The 20,298-nt window shown below is 37.5% G+C and overlaps 1 protein-coding gene and 1 long non-coding RNA gene across 5 annotated transcripts in view; one reads left to right on the top strand and one right to left on the bottom strand.

Annotated features, from left to right (window-relative positions):
* Positions 1–20,298, bottom strand: part of LOC119069630 (eye-specific diacylglycerol kinase) — a 194,842-nt gene that overhangs the window by 7,697 nt on the left and 166,847 nt on the right. For 3 of the 4 annotated variants that reach the window (XM_037173729.1, XM_037173730.1, XM_037173731.1), the window contains exons 7-19: positions 17,973–18,102; positions 12,109–12,326; positions 11,290–11,372; positions 11,044–11,218; positions 10,751–10,964; positions 10,196–10,682; positions 9,875–10,101; positions 9,465–9,797; positions 9,257–9,371; positions 2,230–2,280; positions 2,000–2,063; positions 1,776–1,933; positions 1,532–1,695 (exon numbers count right to left, since the gene is read on the bottom strand). In XM_037173729.1, the coding sequence (XP_037029624.1) occupies positions 1,532–1,695; positions 1,776–1,933; positions 2,000–2,063; positions 2,230–2,280; positions 9,257–9,371; positions 9,465–9,797; positions 9,875–10,101; positions 10,196–10,682; positions 10,751–10,964; positions 11,044–11,218; positions 11,290–11,372; positions 12,109–12,326; positions 17,973–18,102 (2,419 nt within the window). The remainder of the gene's footprint in view (positions 1–1,531; positions 1,696–1,775; positions 1,934–1,999; positions 2,064–2,229; positions 2,281–9,256; positions 9,372–9,464; positions 9,798–9,874; positions 10,102–10,195; positions 10,683–10,750; positions 10,965–11,043; positions 11,219–11,289; positions 11,373–12,108; positions 12,327–17,972; positions 18,103–20,298) is intronic. The other variant, XM_037173732.1, reaches the window with a different exon arrangement.
* LOC119069650 lies at positions 8,010–18,613 on the top strand. The gene is made up of 3 exons (XR_005086365.1): positions 8,010–8,041; positions 14,086–14,089; positions 18,602–18,613. It is a non-coding gene; the product is annotated as an uncharacterized LOC119069650 (long non-coding RNA).

Below are 20,298 nucleotides of genomic sequence, written 5' to 3'. Positions count from 1 at the left end.
GTATCTTTCACTTTTTCTAAAAAAAATTGTTTTCTGTGAAAAGCGTTCAAAAGTGAAGACATGTCAGAGGGTACCGAAAACAGTTTTTCCAGCTGTTCCAGCTGTAGAGCCCCCGGAAAGAAGGAAAAAATCTGCATTTTGGCACCAACTTTTTTTCCAACACTTCTGTGGTCTTGCAACACAAAAGTACTGGATTCATTCATATGTAGAACGATAGTGGGTGCCAGCTACTACACCCCATACTCAGTTTCGTGGAACATCGAAGCTGCAGAGAAGGCGGACTCTCCGAACATTCAATACATTTTTAGTCGTAACTCTCGTGGATCTACTCGCACCAAGCGGTGCGTATACTCTACCTGTAGGTCTTTCCAAGACCGACATTCGTACAACATTGCAACAATTTAAAATCATTTTTTCTTGAGTTATTGTCGAAAAACTGTTTTCACAGAAAACAATTTTTTTTAGAAAAAGTGAAACATACATGTTTCCTAGAATTGAAAGACGAATCCAACGAGCTATCACTCATTAAAATCGGAGACCGCTTGTTCCCAAAGTTAAAAAAATCACCTGAAGATTTGGCGATATCACTCTTAATCTGCCGAAATTTACCAAACTCATTTTTGGTAACTTTTGGTAAACTTGACCAAATTTACAGCCATGCTAAAAATTATAAATTTCTAATTTCTCTCATTTCTCCAACATCTCTCATTTCTCCATAAGGAGTTTATTAAACAAAATTAGAGAAATAAGAAATTTGTAACATGAATGGCTGCTGTACCCAAAATAGGTCCAATCATGAACGGTAATTGTTTCGAAACATGGAATTTTCGCAAATTTTAGAGTTCAGTGTCAGAATGCCTAATTGCGCTTGCTATTTCAATGCAGCTATTTTTGTGGTGTTGTGTTGCACATTTCAACATCATAATCGGATACATAGCGTGGAAAATCTATTTGCCAAATGATGCAGAAAATATTTCATTTTACGCTTTGTGATATGACTCAAAAATGTGTTGTGAAATTCCTCAACTATGCAATTAAAATGATTGACGGGGTGATGTGTCGAAAGAAATTTTCGTGTCTTTGTATTCATTGTGGAAAAGTGTTCCGACTTTAATTGTCTTTCTCTTATTTTTATGCTTGAGCATCCTTTTGTGCCCGAGCCGAAGCCGAGTTCGTTACTCATGGAAACAAAATCCAATTTCGAAATTAATTTGCTAATTGTCCCAAATGAGCAAAATCTGAAGATAGAAAACTTGTGGGAAAAAAATACGGACTGACAACACACACGTCGTGGCGAAGTACTGAACTTTTTTTTTTATTGAAAAAACTCCAAATTTCCATTTTTAAAGAACCGCCAAAAACGTTGCGCAATGAAACAAAATAAAATCTCAAGAAATTCGATCCACCCTAATTATGCACCCAAAAAACATCCAAAAACGAAACAGAAATCGAACGGAAACGACAAATGAAAGTCAATCAAATCAAATAACTGCAACTAATTCTAGGTAAGATTTTGTCTTTTTTGCCTTACTTTCCAAATAAGCAGCCAAATCGTGATCATCAGCTGCAAATGCTTGCATCATTGGTGTCAGTCCTTCGGAATCCTTCATTGTCAAACTGGCACCGGCTGCTACTAACATATAACAAATACCTCGCTGCTTACTGCCAGCTGCTTTGTGTAATGCTGTCTGACCTCTGGTGAATTAAATCATATGTGAGTGTCGGTGATGCGCCCCTGTGTGTTTTTCTCTATTTTACTGATAGAAATTACTTACTTGGCATTGTCGACCATGTTTACTATGGAGTTTGGTGCGTATGCTATGAGATATTTGACGATATCACGATGGCCGTATTTACTTCCATAATGTAGGGCTGTTTGACCAGTAGCGTCAATAGATAGAAGTGAATATCCTTGCGAGTGCAGATCTTTGAGCTGGAAATTTATTTTCATTTTTATTTTTTCGAGAAAACATGTCGATGGTCGTAGCAAATCGCTTACCGCCAACAGATCTCCCACTTTAGCTGCCTTTATGATTCCATCCGTAGTTTTCTCCAACAGATTACTGAAAATATAGAAATGAAACGGATTTACTACATGGCCTTGTGGCACAAAGAACTAAGTGCTCGTGGTGTATCAATTTCATTCCGAAATTTGAGCTACTAATCGAGTTTGGAAATCACTGTGAAGGATCCCGGGCTCCCGGAATGATCAGTTATTCTTTTTGTTACCTGTGTCCGAAAGCGTCTTCGTTAGTGAGACCAAATAGTCGTTCGTGGAAGCTGCATGCATATTTCAAGATTTAAAATAGGAAAATAGAAAGAATCAAAATTAGTAGATAAACGATTTTGTTGTCTGGGAAATTAGTAATAGTTGGGTGTGTAGTGGTCGTGTTGGTGGGAAAATATAGGTTTTTTTTTTATTTATGGAAAAGAAAGAATGTAAAAGGTACAAAAGGTACAAAATGACGAAATTTTTAATTGAGCGAATGTTTAGAAAAATCAGAGTTGTCCGCTGTAAGTCAGCAGAGAGAAAACATCCAGATTTTCATATTATTGGATTACATTCGATGCTGCGAAAGTAATTCAATTGAATGAGGTAACAATTATGTGATTACCGCAAACTCACAATTGGGTTTTTGAAGCAACACGCTTCGGTTACTGTCTGTAAGTGTAGAGTTCGTATATCCGACATCCGAGCCGAAGCCGAGGTATACATTTACATTTGTCGATAAACAGTTACCAAAGATTGTTGCTCAAAAAACGCACGAGTGAGTCTACGAGGTTGTTTCCCAATGAATGAATTACTTCTGGAGCATCCAATGTATCCGGGCTTATTGACAAAGTCGATTATCACAAAGGCCTTCACGTAAAATCATCATAAAATTAACCGAAGATATTCTTCACCATTCGGCAGGAAGTAAACTGCAATGTAATGGTCAACTTTCGCAATAAAATATTTTTGATTGTCCATTTAAGTCTAAAATTTAACGTCTCATTTCCGTCTAGACTTTACTGGCAAAACGGGCCACCATTTGATATAAACGATATAACCGTATACACGGATGGTTCCAAGACAAATGACGGATCTGGTACAGGTGTATATGCCGAAAACCCTAGCATGAATATATCCACGACAATGGATACATATACTACCATCACTCAAGCAGAAATCTGCGCGATGAATACAACGTGCTGCACGCTACATGAAAATGCTAGCATGAACCAAAGCATAAATATATGTTCTGACAGTCAAGCGACTCTAAATATAATGAACGGGCACTGCTACACGTCGAAAGTAGCTATTGAATGCCGCAACTCAGTTGTAAAATTAGCGACCAACAACATAGTTAATCTAATCTGGGTACCAGGACATTGCAACATTGAAGGCAATGAAAAAGCTGATCTTCTAGCTAGATTAGGAAGCAATAATTCCTACACAGGACCCGGTCCAACAATCGGTCTAACTTACAATACACAAAGAAGCATTATCAGAAATTTCTTTAAGGAAAAACATGCTCAACAATGGAGAAATCTCGAGTATTGCAGGCACACCAAAACCATGATAAATGGCCAAAATCACCATAACACACAATTCATTTTAATAGGCAGCATCACTGGACATTGTGACCTAAATAAGCACATTGTACAGGCTAGGACTATCACAGACTAAAACATGTAGGATCTGCGATGAAGAGGATGACACACCAATACATCTCCTGACCTCCTGTCCAGCCCTTATCAACTGCAGAAGAAGAAACCTTGGCCACGAATTCATGGATCAAGGACAAATCCAACGGTCAAAACTCAAAGACAAATCGATTAAGACACAACGTACTAAATGGCACACAAAAGAGAACCAACCGAGAGTTCTAATTGTATTCATTAATTTTCAAACTATGGAATTCATTGAAATTGTATGTTGTATTTTCAAATAATGAGCCAATAAACGACACTAACTAACTAAGTCTAAAATTTGATTCGACACTGTCGAGATAGCATTCAACACTGAACTTCTGCTTGTGTTGTTAAATCTAATTGTAATACTTGTAGATCAATAACAGTTTTCTAATCTAAAATAAAACCCTCACCAGCGGTCATGATCCCAGAAGGTTCCCATTGAAATAAATTTATGAGATTTGTCGATATTTTGATGAACCATTTCCATTAGTTCCTTATGCTTCTTCCACTTCTTCTTCTTCTAAAACGAGCCATCAGAACAGTCGGAGCGTTTGCTGCGACTGAGCCTCGTACAAACCCGTATATCTATTGCGTACGTGACCCTAGTGCGTCTGTCACCCTACTTTGACCGTAAGCCTATTGCGCCGGTTAATGTAGTTAAAGTAAAATTATTATGTAATATGTACATCTTACAAATTGCGCATAGCGCAATTACGAAGCCCCGTACGACGTTCCTTTCAAAAGAAACAAAAATTTCAAATCGCCCTAAAATTTTATTTTTTTGAAGGGCCTAGTATCGGCCTCAGTCCGAGGACCCAAATTTAATTTTTTTTTCAACTACATTCTATTCGGCCTTTGATTACCTCCCAAATGAAACAAAAATTACGAAAAACGGATAAAATTTGCTCGAGTTATATGTAAAATACACATAAGGCCCTAGTAGTGGCCTTAGTCCAAGGACCCAGATTTAATTTTTTTTCAACAACATTCTATTCGGCCTTTGATTATCTTCCAAATGAAACAAAAATTACGAAAAACGAATGAAATTTCCTCGTGTTATATGTAAAATACACATAGGGCCCTAGTATCGGCCTCAGTCCGAGGACCCAAATTTATTTTTTTTTTCAACTACATTCTATTCGGCCTTTGATTACCTCCCAAATGAAACAAAAATTACGAAAAACGGATAAAATTTGCTCGAGTTATATGTAAAATACACATAGGGCCCTAGTAGTGGCCTTAGTCCAAGGACCCAAATTTAATTTTTTTTCAACAACATTCTATTCGGCCTTTGATTATCTTCCAAATGAAACAAAAATTACGAAAAACGAATGAAATTTCCTCGTGTTATATGTAAAATACACATAGGGCCCTAGTATCGGCCTCAGTCCGAGGACCCAAATTTATTTTTTTTTTCCAACTACATTCTATTCGGCCTTTGATTACCTCCCAAATGAAACAAAAATTACGAAAAACGGATAAAATTTGCTCGAGTTATATGTAAAATACACATAAGGCCCTAGTAGTGGCCTTAGTCCAAGGACCCAGATTTAATTTTTTTTCAACAACATTCTATTCGGCCTTTGATTACCTTCCAAATGAAACAAAAATTACGAAAAACGGATGAAATGTACTCGAGTTATATGTGAAATACACATAGGGCCCTTGTAGCGGCCTTAGGCCAAGGACCCAAATTTAATTTTTTTTCAACAACATTCTATTCGGCCTTTGATTATCTTCCAAATGAAACAAAAATTACGAAAAACGAATGAAATTTCCTCGTGTTATATGTAAAATACACATAGGGCCCTAGTATCGGCCTCAGTCCGAGGACCCAAATTTATTTTTTTTTTTCAACTACATTCTATTCGGCCTTTGATTACCTCCCAAATGAAACAAAAATTACGAAAAAACGGATAAAATTTGCTCGAGTTATATGTAAAATACACATAGGGCCCTAGTAGTGGCCTTAGTCCAAGGACCCAAATTTAATTTTTTTTCAACAACATTCTATTCGGCCTTTGATTATCTTCCAAATGAAACAAAAATTACGAAAAACGAATGAAATTTCCTCGTGTTATATGTAAAATACACATAGGGCCCTAGTATCGGCCTCAGTCCGAGGACCCAAATTTATTTTTTTTTTCCAACTACATTCTATTCGGCCTTTGATTACCTCCCAAATGAAACAAAAATTACGAAAAACGGATAAAATTTGCTCGAGTTATATGTAAAATACACATAAGGCCCTAGTAGTGGCCTTAGTCCAAGGACCCAGATTTAATTTTTTTTCAACAACATTCTATTCGGCCTTTGATTACCTTCCAAATGAAACAAAAATTACGAAAAACGGATGAAATGTACTCGAGTTATATGTGAAATACACATAGGGCCCTTGTAGCGGCCTTAGGCCAAGGACCCAAATTTAATTTTTTTTCAACAACATTCTATTCGGCATTCGATTACCTTCCAAATCAAACAAAAATTACGAAAAACGAATGAAATTTACTCGAGTTCTATGTAAAATACACACAGGGCCCTAGTAGCATTTCACTTCTAAGGCCCTAACTCACGGTCCACTCACCCGATTTTAAAAAACTTTTTTTTCCTGGATTGGTATTGACAATACCTATCATTTGCCGTGTCATTTACACTTCCATCGTTTATTTTGCCATAAATATCACCAAAAGACCTTAAATCACTTAGGTGGCCCTAACTCACGAAGGGCCGACCCGAATATGCCCATCTTCGAACTTAGCCTCACTATTTCGACTATCTTTCAGGGAAAAAAAAATTTTGAAATCGGATTTGATTTTTCAAGATATCGACGTGACAGACGGACAGACGGACAGACGGACAGACAAAATTTTTATTGCAGATTCGTCATCTATGAACATAGGCAAACACTTTGCCCTTACCGTCTGCTTCGAATTCCATCAATTACACACGGCATCGTAATCCTATAAGCCCCTTTGTACTTCGTACGGGGCTAAAAAATTGATCATCCTACTTGTTTAGTTTAGAATTTAGCGAACAAACACAGTTGAAGCATAATCATTTATAGACATAGTCCAAATCTTTGTTTTGTATAACATAATGCTGGGCTTAGTGTTCCATTTATTTATTTAAAAAAAGATTAATTCCAAGAAACTCAACTTGCCAGTAAATCAATCAACAAAACAAGAAACTCGATATTGTGCTCTTACAAAATCCACCGGAATCAATCGAACTATAGATAGGAGAGAGAATTAGATATACATGACGGCAAAATGTAAGGAAAGGAATTCGATATCGGTTACTCATGCAAATAGTTTTGATAAAATTCCGTTTATTTTTGTCTTTTAGAGAAAGTGGCATGTACATCTAGATTGAATGAAATGTTTGAGTTTCGTATTACTTTCTGATGCAATAATAAAGTTACAGAGGCGGTGCCAATAGAAATAGTGGCAAAAATTGTTGGAGTTTTCGATCAAATTGAAATAGTTAGACAGTGGTGCTCGAATAGATCCTATCTGGACAATCAAAGTCGGCGGCCACCACTGGCAAGTTAGTTGATTCCAATTGAAAATTCCGATTCCCAGAGGATATGCATGTCCTTGTTTTGCATAGTATGTTCGACCCACTTTATTTCAATTTATTCTCACTCAGGATTTTGCATTGATTTGGCTGATTATGTTCTTGAATGTTGTTGTTGTTGTTTATATCGATACATTGAAAGTAAAAGATTCTAAGAAATTTATTTTAAAAACTAATTAAACTGAAGAAATGTTTGAGAAGGATCTTAGCTTATAGCTCGTACAAATGACCTTCGGTCGCAATTTAATTCCCAAGCAAAACAAAGAAATTGCGTAGGAACACCAGTCACAGAAATTTTCATTGTTTTTCGGTATAAGTCGAAATGTTCATTGAAAACGCAGTTCCAGTGTTGGGTGAAAATATTTCGTAGAAAATTCAAAGCGCACAAAGCGATGTTTACCGTTGAAAAGAATGTCGTAGGAAGTCGGACAATTTTTGAATTAAAAAAGAAACTTCTAAAACAGTCAGACATTTGAAGAAGAAAGAAAATGTTGGAAATGTTAGTATGTGCTTAGAGCACCTTCCCAAATCCATACACAAATTTGTGACTGCATTGCTCGGTACTTTAAACGACCTGGTAATAGTGGATTACATTGGATGCTGCGAAAGTAATTCAGTACATGTTATCGCACGACTTTTATGATAAAATCGGACTCACAAGTGTGTTTTTTGAGCAACTGTCTTTGTGTAGCGTTTGTTTGTTCGAGCCAAAGGCGAGGTATATGTACAACTACACTTGTCGAAAAACAGAAGCAAGTTGCTCAAAAACGGACGAGTGAGTTTACGAGTATCATGTGGGAGGGAAAATTCATCGATGCTTGTGTGCCTAGTGGTCGAAAATTGATGACATAAAAGTTGGGAGGAGGGTGTTATTTGAAAGGTAATTGCATGGGAGAAATAGGGTCTGGTTGGGTGTAAAAATTCATCCACACTACAGTTGAAAGGGGTAAAAATGCGACTATTGAACTGTTGAACAGTATTTTGTTGTTTGTATTGGTTAATGTTTGTCGTGATCGAAATAGTGAGACAGCAACTGTAAATGGTCGAGAAAAAATATTTTTGATCAAATCTTTTCGATGTTCGTAGATCTTCGAGCAGAGCTTGTGAGCCTCAAATTTACACTTCAAAGGTGACTTCTTCGTGTCACTACACATCCATGTTTGGTGTAATTAGAAAGCTGAGACCCGCAGCAAGCAATAAGGGACAGTTTTATGGTTTTTCTGCAGATCGATCACTACACGGCAACCATTAGAAGTTCGACGAAATAGTCGCTTTTTTACCCCTACTTTCAACCGCTCATAACACAGTGTGGATGAATTTTAAACCCAGCAAGACCCTATTTGCCCCGAAAGTAGATGCAATCACCTTTAGAATAACACCCTTGACGACTTTGTGCGTTTCGTGTAGCTGGATGCGCCCGATGTTTTTGACCACCTCTCACTAGGCATTCAAGCATCGAAAAACTTTTTTTTAAAAAATGTTTTTGGCTTCTAGAGACCAATACCTATCTAAGCACACATAAAAATGTCCGCTGGAAAATGCGGTCGTTTCCGAATTAATGAATTACTTCCGTAGCACCCAGTGTGGTCTATTGTCTGTCCCATGACAAAGTTGATTATCACCAAGGAATTCTCGCAAAATGAACCGACGATATTCTTCATCATTTTCGCAGCTACGTGAGGCAACACCATACCTTCGGATAGATTCATTACAAATCTCCCACTCATAAAAAACGTTTAAACAAGTACGTCATCTACAATTCCCTGCTGCGCTTACAGACAGACATTCAACTCATTTTTTTTATCGATTTCGAGAGATTCGAAATTCCGTGTTGAATTAGTAGCTCTGATCTTTCTTCACACCATCCGATTTTTTTTTAAAGAAAAGTTTGTGAACAAAGAAAAAGTAATTTTGTCATTTCGTGCAGGTGTCACCCGTGCATGTATATCTCAAAAAGAAGGAGAAGAAGAAACAAAACCTAAGAAATTTTCCGTGTACTTACCGTTTAAAATTGACCACTGGTTCCATTTGTCGTTCACCGCCTAACAGATCATCTCTACTAACGGTCAAGGAATCGTTGTTCTGCGATCCCTGCGAACTTTGCGATGCCTGCGAGCCTGAATAACGATAAAAAAGAGGAAAACAATCCCATGCAAACGAGAGAACAAAACCGAAAAGCTCAAAAAGTAAAAACAAAAAATTAAATTTACATTTTCTGGATGTACAATCCGCGCACGGTGACAACGAATCGGATGTGGCACCCGAACCCGGACCGGACAGCGACCGGTTGAAAAATTGTTTATTCGGTGTCGACGGCGTTCCCTCACGAGATTCTTTGTCCAGATTTTCACTCGATTCCGAGCTGTAGTTCGTGTGTTTCCGAAGCAATGAACTAGGCGACGCTAATCCATCGTCGTCGGGCGTTTGTGGCATTGTCGGAGAATCGGAGTCTAGGATGAAGATAATTTCATTGGCAATGTCCGTCACGTAATGCAAATGCTCTTGAGCTCGATCCACTCGAAAGAAGCGTTCAGCAGTACAGGCTGAAATGGAAGAATGGGTTTTTTTTTTGGTCAGAGAAATTTGTGTCTTTCGGAGTTGATTTCGAATCGTGAATTACAGTCTACAAAACACCAGTCGGCCGACAGCTTCGGAGATTCGGGTATTTCATCACAGAATTTGTTAATTACATTTCTTATTTGCTCCAAATCGGATATGGGATTTACTTCGATATTTCCAAGATTAATTGCTGATTGACTGAGGCGATCCTTATCGTAGTGATATTGTTCGTAATCAGTCATTGAAATTTTATGTATGCTAACAAAAAGCGGCTCAAATCCAGATAACCTAAAGAGACAAAGAAACCAAAAAAAAAAAGTTTTTACTTTACACCAAGTGCCGTTCCACCGCGCCAAGCGCATCCATTGAAACCGATTCTTACTGAACATTCGTACGTCCTGGTTTCTTCTTTGCTAGCATCACAGCCTTATTAAGTAAATTGAGCTCGATGATGGACGGTTTCAGCTTGGCCGCTTCACCATCCACTTGCATCGGGATTGTCTTTGAAGTAATTATTTTTGCTGACTTGCATTGCGCTATACAAGTACCATGGCCGCCAGCCTGTAGCAATGGTAACTGGTAAGTGGTCAAGCCAACCACTTCGATTAATCCATCATCCGTGGCTGGTTTATATTGACCGCCGGAGTTATTCCATGGATGCGTACCGCCGCCATAACTTTGAATATTTAGGAACACAATGGCATGCACCTTATGCTCCTTGAGTTTATGGGTTAAATCTTTGCCATCGCATTCTAGTGTGACCATATCGGCCAGATTTTTCCATTTACGTCGCAACAAATCCTTTCCACCAGCTTGACCATAAAACATTTTATTGCGCAATCGAGAGTTGAACTTCTCTGGATGCGCCTCTGCAACACACAACAAAATTCTCAGTCTCTCATGTCGTACACAATCGACAAATTGTTCCACGACTTACCTCGTGCTTCATGAAATTCTAAGGCAATGTGGGCATCTACGCCAAATGAAAAATAATTATTAACTACGTTCAAAGGCAGCTTATCTTTCCCCTCATCGTGCTGTTGCTCGGCATTTGGATTTGGTGTCACATCTAAACTCCATCTATCTAATAGTATCGTATCTGAATCGGCTATGTTCGACAGTATTTTCCCAATCGGTTCGTCGGTATATCCCTAACGAAACAAAGGATAATATTTGCGTTTTAGTTGCAGTAGCAACCACAAAAAAATCAAATAATAATCGGAAAATTACCCCGCCCCATCCAAGCGCTCTAGCCAAATCATTTCCGGTTCCTAATGGAAGAACGCCTACTGCCGGCGCTGGTGATATTCCAATTACATCTAGAATGGATAGTACCCAGCCTACTGTACCGTCACCGCCACAGGCCAACACTCTCAACTGAGGAACTTTGCGAAACATCTCCAGACTGTTTAATTGTAGGAAAGATTGAATTATAGTCTTGCAATTTTAAATCTTGTTGTTTGTGTCAACAATTACCCCAATTTTGGTCCGCCTTGAGTCAAATCAAACACTTGTCTCGGATTCAACAGCCATTGAAATTTTTGCAACAATTTTGCTCCCTGAAACAATTTGGAAATGAAAAGGACAGGAAGAAAATAATGTGGCTATGCACATCTAGCAACAGCTGGTTTTCATCCAGCTGGTATCGTCTTTAGTAGAATCTGCATTTCCTTGTCATGCGACCTACACACTCATAAAAAGAGAACATCAAGCACAAACACAAAGTAAACGAACGTTACATTGTTCACCAGCTGATGCAAGATGTGCACAACAAAATGATTTACTGGCTGTAGTATACGTTGTGTAATAGAAAGTTTTGAAAGTCGAAAAGATCAAATATGGAATCATCATCTGAGATTTCTATAGAGCTTTCGGTTGAAGCATTCGAGTAGTTGCAACTTCAGCGACGTTGTAAGTTTCGGAGAGTTGAAAGCATTTGATGAGTTCTAATATTTGAAGTATTGTAACTTACGGGGAAACATTAGGAGAGTTGAGTACTTTCACAAAACTTCTTAGTGCAGGTAATCTCTGAATGGGCAGTCAGAGTACACTGATTAAATGACTGGCGATTCCACTGTTTGTGTTCAAACACTCGAAACATTAATTTACGTTGGACGGGTTATTTCGATTTCTCTGTTTCAATCGTTCCTTATCGATGCGGATATTACGGTAATTCAATTTCCCGACACCTTTTCCCAGTTTTGACTTTGTTATCCCTCTCATTTCATTTTCAATTGAACTTCTTTCTTTAACAAAACTTTCGTTTCCTCCTCATTGTTAAGTTTTTGTACTGACCTGATTGCCGCCACTTTTTGGATTGATGAACACCAAAACTGGGGTCACATTTGCCGTTGGAATCGGTTTGATGACAAATGTTTTTGATTCCTTCTCCTTCGATTTTCGTTTACCAGCTGCCTTCTTTTTCGGAGATTTTCGTAACGAAGACTTAAAATTACCTTTACGTGGTAGCTTAACTATCCATGATGGCGGCACAATAATGTTTGAATGAGATCCTGAGAAAATTGGACGAAATTCATTTTAAAATCCATTTTAATGCAATAAAGGACAAAAAGGAAATAAATGCAATAAATAAGTTGGAAACGTTCCACATAAATCGCATTACGAGTCATCGGTGTCGGGACGAAATTCTAGTTGTACAAACTTCGTATAGAGTACGTGATTGAATGGGAAAATTGGTGTAACAGTTTGAACTTGTTAAGTAGTATTGCTGTCGCAAAATAATAACAAACTTTCGAGAAATTGATATATATAGTGGCTGTATATACAACATTTAATAGTAGTACGGGTTCATGTGTCGATTTATCCTCTTTAGAACTTTAACATTACTTTACAATTTGTGTAAAATGGGATACCGAAAAAGGTCATAATACAACGTTTTGATCGAGAAGACGAGGTAGATATTCCAGAATCCCTGATATTAGAACAGATCGTTGAACTTCACAGTACTTTTGCGACAACAATTTCAGTATCACCGACTAGTGAAGAATGGGAAAATCGAAGGGATCCGTTTAGTTCAAGCGATTTAACAATGATTACGGTGGTGTTTAGACCCGTACGAAGTACTGGGGTCTTATAGGTTTACGCATACGTTTGTAACACGTCGAATTGGACTCCCTGAGTAAGGGGAAACCTATTGTGGTTGTCTAGAGATGCCAAATCCGCGAAAAAAAAATGTCCGTCTGTCCGTCTGTCCGTCTGTCCGTCTGCACGATAACTTGAGTAAAACGCATCCGATTTTGAAAATTCTTTTTTTTTCCGTTTGGTAATGTCAAAAGACAGGCTAAGTTCGAAAATGAGTGATTTTGGATCGACCCCTCCCGAGCTGTGGCCCAATAAGTGCTTTACGGTTTTTCGAAGATATCTCCGGACATTTAAACGTTAAACTTGTAAGTGATACGTCAAATAAAAGGTATTTACAATACCGATCGACAAAAAAAAAGTTTATGGAAATCGGATGACCGACTCGTGAGTTAGACCCCTTGGTGTGGAACAGGCACAGGGCGGCAAGCAGTTTTTGCTTGTAGGTCGGCCACATTTGAACATATTTCGTCTGTTTTAGCTTTATTAGATAGGTATTCACCGTACCAATCAGGGAAAAAAAAGTTTATGAAATTATGTTCTCCGGAGCGTGAGCTAGGTCTCTTGGAGTGAGCTCTTATCTGGCTACTCGGAAGTACAGTGAACGTGGTGTATTTTGTCAATATCTCGAGTAAATTTTGACCGAATTTCATGAATTTTTTTTTGTTTGAAAGGTATTAACGAATGTAAAGCGTCTCCTAACAAAATGGCTGCCGGCGGCCATATTGGATTTTAGTAAAATAGAAATATCTTGGGAAAAATGATACTTAGAGAGTTTCTGTAAACATGGAAATAATTTGTTATGTGTGTGGGGTTTCAGGGATTCCATATACGGACATCTATATATACCTATATACAGCTATATTGAGCTATATACAGGCATATAGAGCTATATAATAGCATATTCTTCTGTGAAATGTTTATTTATAGGAAAATATAGGTAAATATAGCGGTATATAGCTGTTTAAATAGGAATTTATGAAATTTGTCTTCGTACGGGGCTGTCTATATTGCCTCCGGCAATTTAGTTGTATATGATAACAAGGCAAAGAGTGGATAATGTAAGTGATTTTAAAGGGAGAATAGTTTTTCAGAAAATGAAGTAAGAGAAATGAAGAGTTTCACATTAAAGGCTTTTGATACGAGTAGGTGTTTCGTACGGGTTGGCGTTAGCTATGTTTCTAATAATGGAATCACGCACTAGAATGTGAACTTTTTCAAATGCCCCGTTTTAGCGAAAAGATCGCCACTTTGGTAATCACGCATGGAAGCATTCGCGTCGCATTTTGAGGAGAGAGATTGCTCATTTCGACAAATTCAAGATTTTCTTTCAATCTATTGACTAGATGAAAGGGGCGAAATGAACTCAATCTGATGTGTATCGAAGTTCTTTTCATTTCAGTTTCAGAATTCTTTCGTAAATGTTACTTGTTCCGATAAGAGCAGGGAAAACGTAAGAAACTCAACTAATAATATATGGTCTGCACTCTGCAGACAGTCTGCTTTTAACGTAAAATAAAGGGATACTTTAATCAATTAAATGATTTTAATACGAACTTGTGCACATAAAATGGAAAACATCTTTCACTTAAATTTTATACACCCACGATACTTACACCTATGTATTTATATGCAATATATTATACCAGCAAGAATAGAATTGAACCAACAAGGTTAGAATATATCTATAGTACAACCGAACCACTTTATTTATAGCACTAAACCAATTTTTAAAAATGGAAAACTCCTTCGGGCTATGCAAGTTTTATTCAAGTTGCTATATTTATTTAAAAGTTCCATTCAGTCGATTTGCATTGAATTTGTATTTGAAAGAAACAAAAAAGAAAAACAAAAACTTTACGTGGAAAATGAGTAGACCTTCTCAATAGGCAACAATAAATAAAATATGAGTGGAATGTTCATAATTTCTAAGCATTTCCGGTTCAGTTGAGTAAACTCTCTGTATCTCGTAGAAGTGCAAAAAAATCTAAAGAATACAAGTACTGAAAGGAGAAAATAGTTATTTACGTGTCTGTTGTCGACGGTATATTTTCGGTAATTTCGCGATTTGAAGCCCGAACGAAGTAAGGGCGACAATCGAAAGTGCCTAAAGAGGGATTCTTTTGAAAAACAGAAGACCGAAATCGGACGCATTTTCTATTGGAATTTTTTATATGTGCCTAGAAAGGACTTCGACCCTAGTGGCCAAAACCACTTTCAAAAAAATTCTTCGAAGTTTGTGTGGCTGGTCAAAGGTGAGCAAAAACCGAAAAGTTGCAATTTTCTTACAAAAATTTCTCCAGTTACACGAGCCGTACAGGATCGTGTGGGGTGTCATTAGAAAGGTAATCACATATACTATTGAGCCGAATAGGGTCTTATTGGGTTTAAAATTCATCCACACTGAAATATGTGCAGATAAAGTTTTTAACCGAAGACGTACACTGTTCTTACTGAAATTTCTTGAGGTACACAAAATGTACATGGTCGTGTGGGGTATCATTTGAAAGGTAATTTTATGAGCTTTTGGGCTAAATAGAGTTTTATGTGGTTTGGATACATATGCGATGAAAAAGAAGTTGAAATGTTTAAGTGTCCATATTTCATCATAGATGCATCCAAACCACATTAGTCTCTATTTGGCTCAAAAGCACATAAAATTACCTTTCAAATGATACCCCACACGACCATGTACATTTTGTGTACCTCGAGAAATTTCAGTAAGAACAGTGTACGTCTTCGGTTAAAAACTTTATCTGCACATATTTCAGTGTGGATGAATTTTAAACCCAATAAGACACTATTCAACTCAATAGTACATGTGATTACCTTTCTAATGACACCCCACACGACCCTGTACGGCTCGTGTAACTGGAGCAATTTTTGTAAGAAAATTGCAATTTTTCGGTTTTTGCTCACCTTTGACCAGCCACACAAACTTCGAAGAATTTTTTTGAAAGTGGTTTTGGCTTCTAGGGTCGAAGTCCTTTCTAGGCACATATAAAAAATTCAAATAGAAAATGCGTCCGATTTCGGTAGGCTGTTTTTCAAAAGAATCCCTCAAAATCAACCGTCCACAAGATGCGTATACAACTTTTAATGCCCAAGATGTACTCATGTTTTGATGCACCTTATACGACGACGTCATCTATTTGTTTTGTTCATACATAGGTGACATCGGCTCCCTCAACGGATCGAGGTGACAAAGAACAGATTGCCTCATCATCGAAAACGGCCACCGGTTTAAACGGTTGCTCCATGTTTAAGTTTACTGAGCAAAAGAGAAGACAAAACGGAACTTTTGCGATACGTGTTTTAAGCTGTAAGAGCACTTACGCTGTTAAACACTCCGTTTTCTATTTAACAATTAAAAGTGGGAGATGCTTCCATTGTTGTCCAAACAGAGAGCTATAGGGCGTAATAGCGCAGAGATCTTTAAGCCCGATTCGCAGTCACTCCGGTTTGGTCACCGTTTTCGAAATAACAATGAAAACTGTTCTCTTTTTCCATTGTTGTAGCGTAAACGGTGGATGTTTAACGATTTTAATAGAATTTTTTGCAGTGGTGCAATACTTTCACAAAGACCATGCTTTCATATTAACCACGTCCTATTACTTCTATGGACATCGTGAACGCTTCATCAAACGAAATATGGCATAAATTCACCGCAAACTTGGGTTTCCATAATTTTTGTGATTCGCTGAAGATTTGATTATCGTGCTAAAGGCATATACACACTCGTTATATATAATGAAAATTGAGTCTTTCACTTTTGGCTTCAATTTACTTTTAATCGGCCTGTCGTCGTATAGCACATAAAACTTAAATAATTTTTAGCCCCGTACGAAGTACGAAGGGGCTTATAGGATTACGATGCCGTGTGTAATTGATGGAATTCGAAGCAGACGGTAAGGGCAAAGTGTTTGCCTATGTTCATAGATAACGAATCCGCAATAAAAATTTTGTCCGTCCGTCCGTCTGTCACGTCGATATCTTGAGTAAATCAAATCCGATTTCAAAAATTTTTTTTTCCCCTGAAAGATAGTCAAAATAGTGAAGCTAAGTTCGAAGATGGGCGATTTTGGGTCGACCCTTCCGGAGCTGGGGCCCAATAAGTGCCTAACTGTTTTTCGACGATATCTCCAGACATTTAAGCACTACACTTGTAAGTGATACGTCAAATGAAAGGTATTTACAATACCGATTGACAAAAAAAAGTTTATGAAAATTGGATGACCGACTCGTGAGTTAGACCCCTTGGTGTGAACTAGGTACAGGGCGGCAAGCCGTTTTTGCTTGTAGGTTGGCCAAATTTGAACGTATTTAGATGGATTTTGCTTTATTAGATAGGTATTGACCGTACCAATCAGGGAAAAAAAAATTTATGAAATTCGATTCACCGGAGCGTGAGCTAGGTCTCTTGGAGTGAGCTTATATGTGGCTACTCGGCCGTACAGTGAAGGTGGTGTTTTTTGTTAATATCTCGAGTAAACTTTGACCGAATTTCAAATTTTTTTTTTGTTTGAAAGGTACTAACGAATGTAAAGCAGCCGTACTACTTTCCACCTCCTAACAAAATGGCCGTCGGCCGCCATTTTGGATTTTTGTAAAATCAATATAAATCGGTGAAAATGATACTTACTTAATTTTAGGTCAATTCGTTTGTTACATTTGAAAGGAACGTCGTACGGGGCTTCGTAATTGCGCTATGCGCAATTTTTAAGACGTACACATTTCATAAGAATTTTACTTTACCGACGTTTACGGGCGCAGTTGGCTTACGGTAAGAGTAGGGCGACGGACGAACTAGGGTCACGTACGCAATAGATGTACGGGTTTGTACGGGGCTCAGTCGCAGCAAACGCTTCGACTGTTCTGACGGCTCGTTTTAAACCGTAAAGTGTGCGACATGTGGCAGAAAACGAAGCATCACCAAGAGTCAAAACCTATACATTTATAAAACGATGTCGCCTCTTCAGCATATGAATCGACAAGATAATACAAAAATGTGAACGACGACTGTTTCCGTGATTGAATAAAAATTTATTAAAAACACTCACCCAATGTACATTCCTCTCCAATAAGATCTGAATTGAAACACGATTCTTTATTATGATATGATGACTTGCACCAGGCACAAGATAACGCAACAATTTCCTTCGAACTGAATGAAAGTTTGGCTTGCAACGACTGAAATGTACGAAATGGTGATAAGTTTTACAGATAAAAATGTATTACGAAAGAAAAATTGAAGCTGAAATAAATAAGAAAAAAGGAAAATCGTTTGTTAAATGACGCTTTGGGGGTGTTTTCTACCAGGATATTTCCATATACGACCTCTGCACCCTTTATATAAAGAGACATTTGTTGACCACCTTTTTCTTAACAAAAATAGCCCTACAACTCAGTCATTGTGTGTGAGAGGTTAAGAAAAATCAAAAAAGTAAAATCAATTGAACGATGGTTGTTAAATGAAACAAAAAGGTTCCCAGTTCCACTACTAGTTCCGAAACATTTATTGTGGCGAATAGTATCTAGTCTCCATCCATAAAGTATATGACACTTAATATCCACTCTCCAGAATAAAATGAAGATTGAGACTTTGCGTCCGTCCCGTATTTACTACAAAAGATATATTGTGCACTTTTCGATGTAATTATCATCGAATTCGTCCAATTGAATCGAAAAGCACGAAAATGTTAACAAAAATTTAACATTCAATTATTATCGAATTCCAAACAGTATCCGCGTACTTTCCGATAAACAATTGAAAATAATAAAACAATACCACCGGAGGCGGCGTATAGCCAATTTTATCAGAATGGTCTCTGTTTGAATCGGAGTGCATGAATGATTTCGTAATTAAAAATTACTGCAAGCGATCGACAAATTCAATAGTAAAAATTTTATGAATTTTTCTATTATTTTCAGTGTAGCTTAAACAAACAAAAAGTCGACCAGAAATATATTAGAATATGAGAATTAAATGTTATAGTCAAGTCAATAATTACATAAATGAAATGCATTTTCGAAACTTTGGATGAACACGAATTCATGTTAAATTTTTAAAAATTAGTAATTTGAACAAATTGAAACAATTTTCAACTTTTTTAATAAAACGGAATTCTATAGCAGAGCTTTTACCAAACTTAACAACAACGTGACAAAATTGACCCAACAGAAACAAATTTTTCATTGTCCGACTAAAGAAGAATTTCCACCCACTTTCATTGGTAAAACTAAGCAAAACTAAGGAAATAAAAGCTTTCACTTGCAGCGACCTGCGAAAATGAAATTTTCCGTTGACACTTGCGATAGTTTTCATTTTCGCAGAGCTTCGCAAGTAAAATGCCTAACGTTTGGAGATTGATTGGAAAAATCTCCAAACAAGGATATAATGTACTATTATTGACCCCATACGAATGTTGATCATTGCGAAAATGATCCAATTATTTTCTTTGTCATATTAGGCCTGTTCATTTTTGAGAAATAGTCTCAAATTCATCTGGCATGGTGTCTATCTGGTCCGGAAGGCTAAAATATTGGACCCGTATTTTTAGCCCCGTACGAAGTACTGAGGGCTTATAAGATTAATATGCCGTTTGTAACATGTTGAATTGGAAGCAGACGGTAAGGGCAAAGCATTTGTCTATGTTCATAGATAACGAATCCGCAATAAAAACAAGGCATCAGAACAGTCGGAGCGTTTGCTGCGACTTAGCCCCGTACAACCCGTAATCCAATTTTGTCCGCAACCATTATACGTCCGTAGCCCTAATAAGCTCGGAACCCTAATACGTCCACAACCCTCTAATGCGTATGTTACCAAAATGCAAATCAAGTTGCGCATTGTCAAATTTACTGAAACTGTTCATTTTTAAAATTGCGCATAGCGCAATTACGAAAGCCCGTACGAAGTACCTTTCAAATAAAACCAATAATTTACGACATTATTTTAGAAACCCAAAATTTTTTGCCAACTTTCCATTGGGTATTCAATTACCTCTCAAATGAAACAAAAACAAGCAAAATCGGATGAGATTTACTCGATTTATGTGCAAAAAACACTTAGGGCCGAGTAGCGGCCTTAGTCCAAGGGCCCAAATTTGAAACTTTTTTCGCCACGTTCTTTTCGGTATTCAATTAGACTCCATAAAAAACTAAATCTAGCAAAATCGGATGAGATTTACTCGATTTATGTGCAAAAAACACTTAGGGCCGAGTAGCGGCCTTAGTCCAAGAGCCCAAATTTGAATTTTTTTTCGCCACGTTCTTTTCGGTATTCAATTAGACTCCATAAAAAACTAAATCTAGCAAAATCGGATGAGATTTACTCGATTTATGTGCAAAAAACACTTAGGGCCGAGTAGCGGCCTTAGTCCAAGG

The sequence above is a fragment of the Bradysia coprophila genome, assembly GCF_014529535.1.
Source record: "Bradysia coprophila strain Holo2 chromosome X unlocalized genomic scaffold, BU_Bcop_v1 contig_38, whole genome shotgun sequence".
Classification (NCBI taxonomy): Eukaryota; Metazoa; Arthropoda; class Insecta; order Diptera; family Sciaridae; genus Bradysia; species Bradysia coprophila.
The sequence above is the reverse complement of the archived record's forward strand: the minus strand, read 5'-3'. Positions and strand labels throughout refer to the sequence as shown.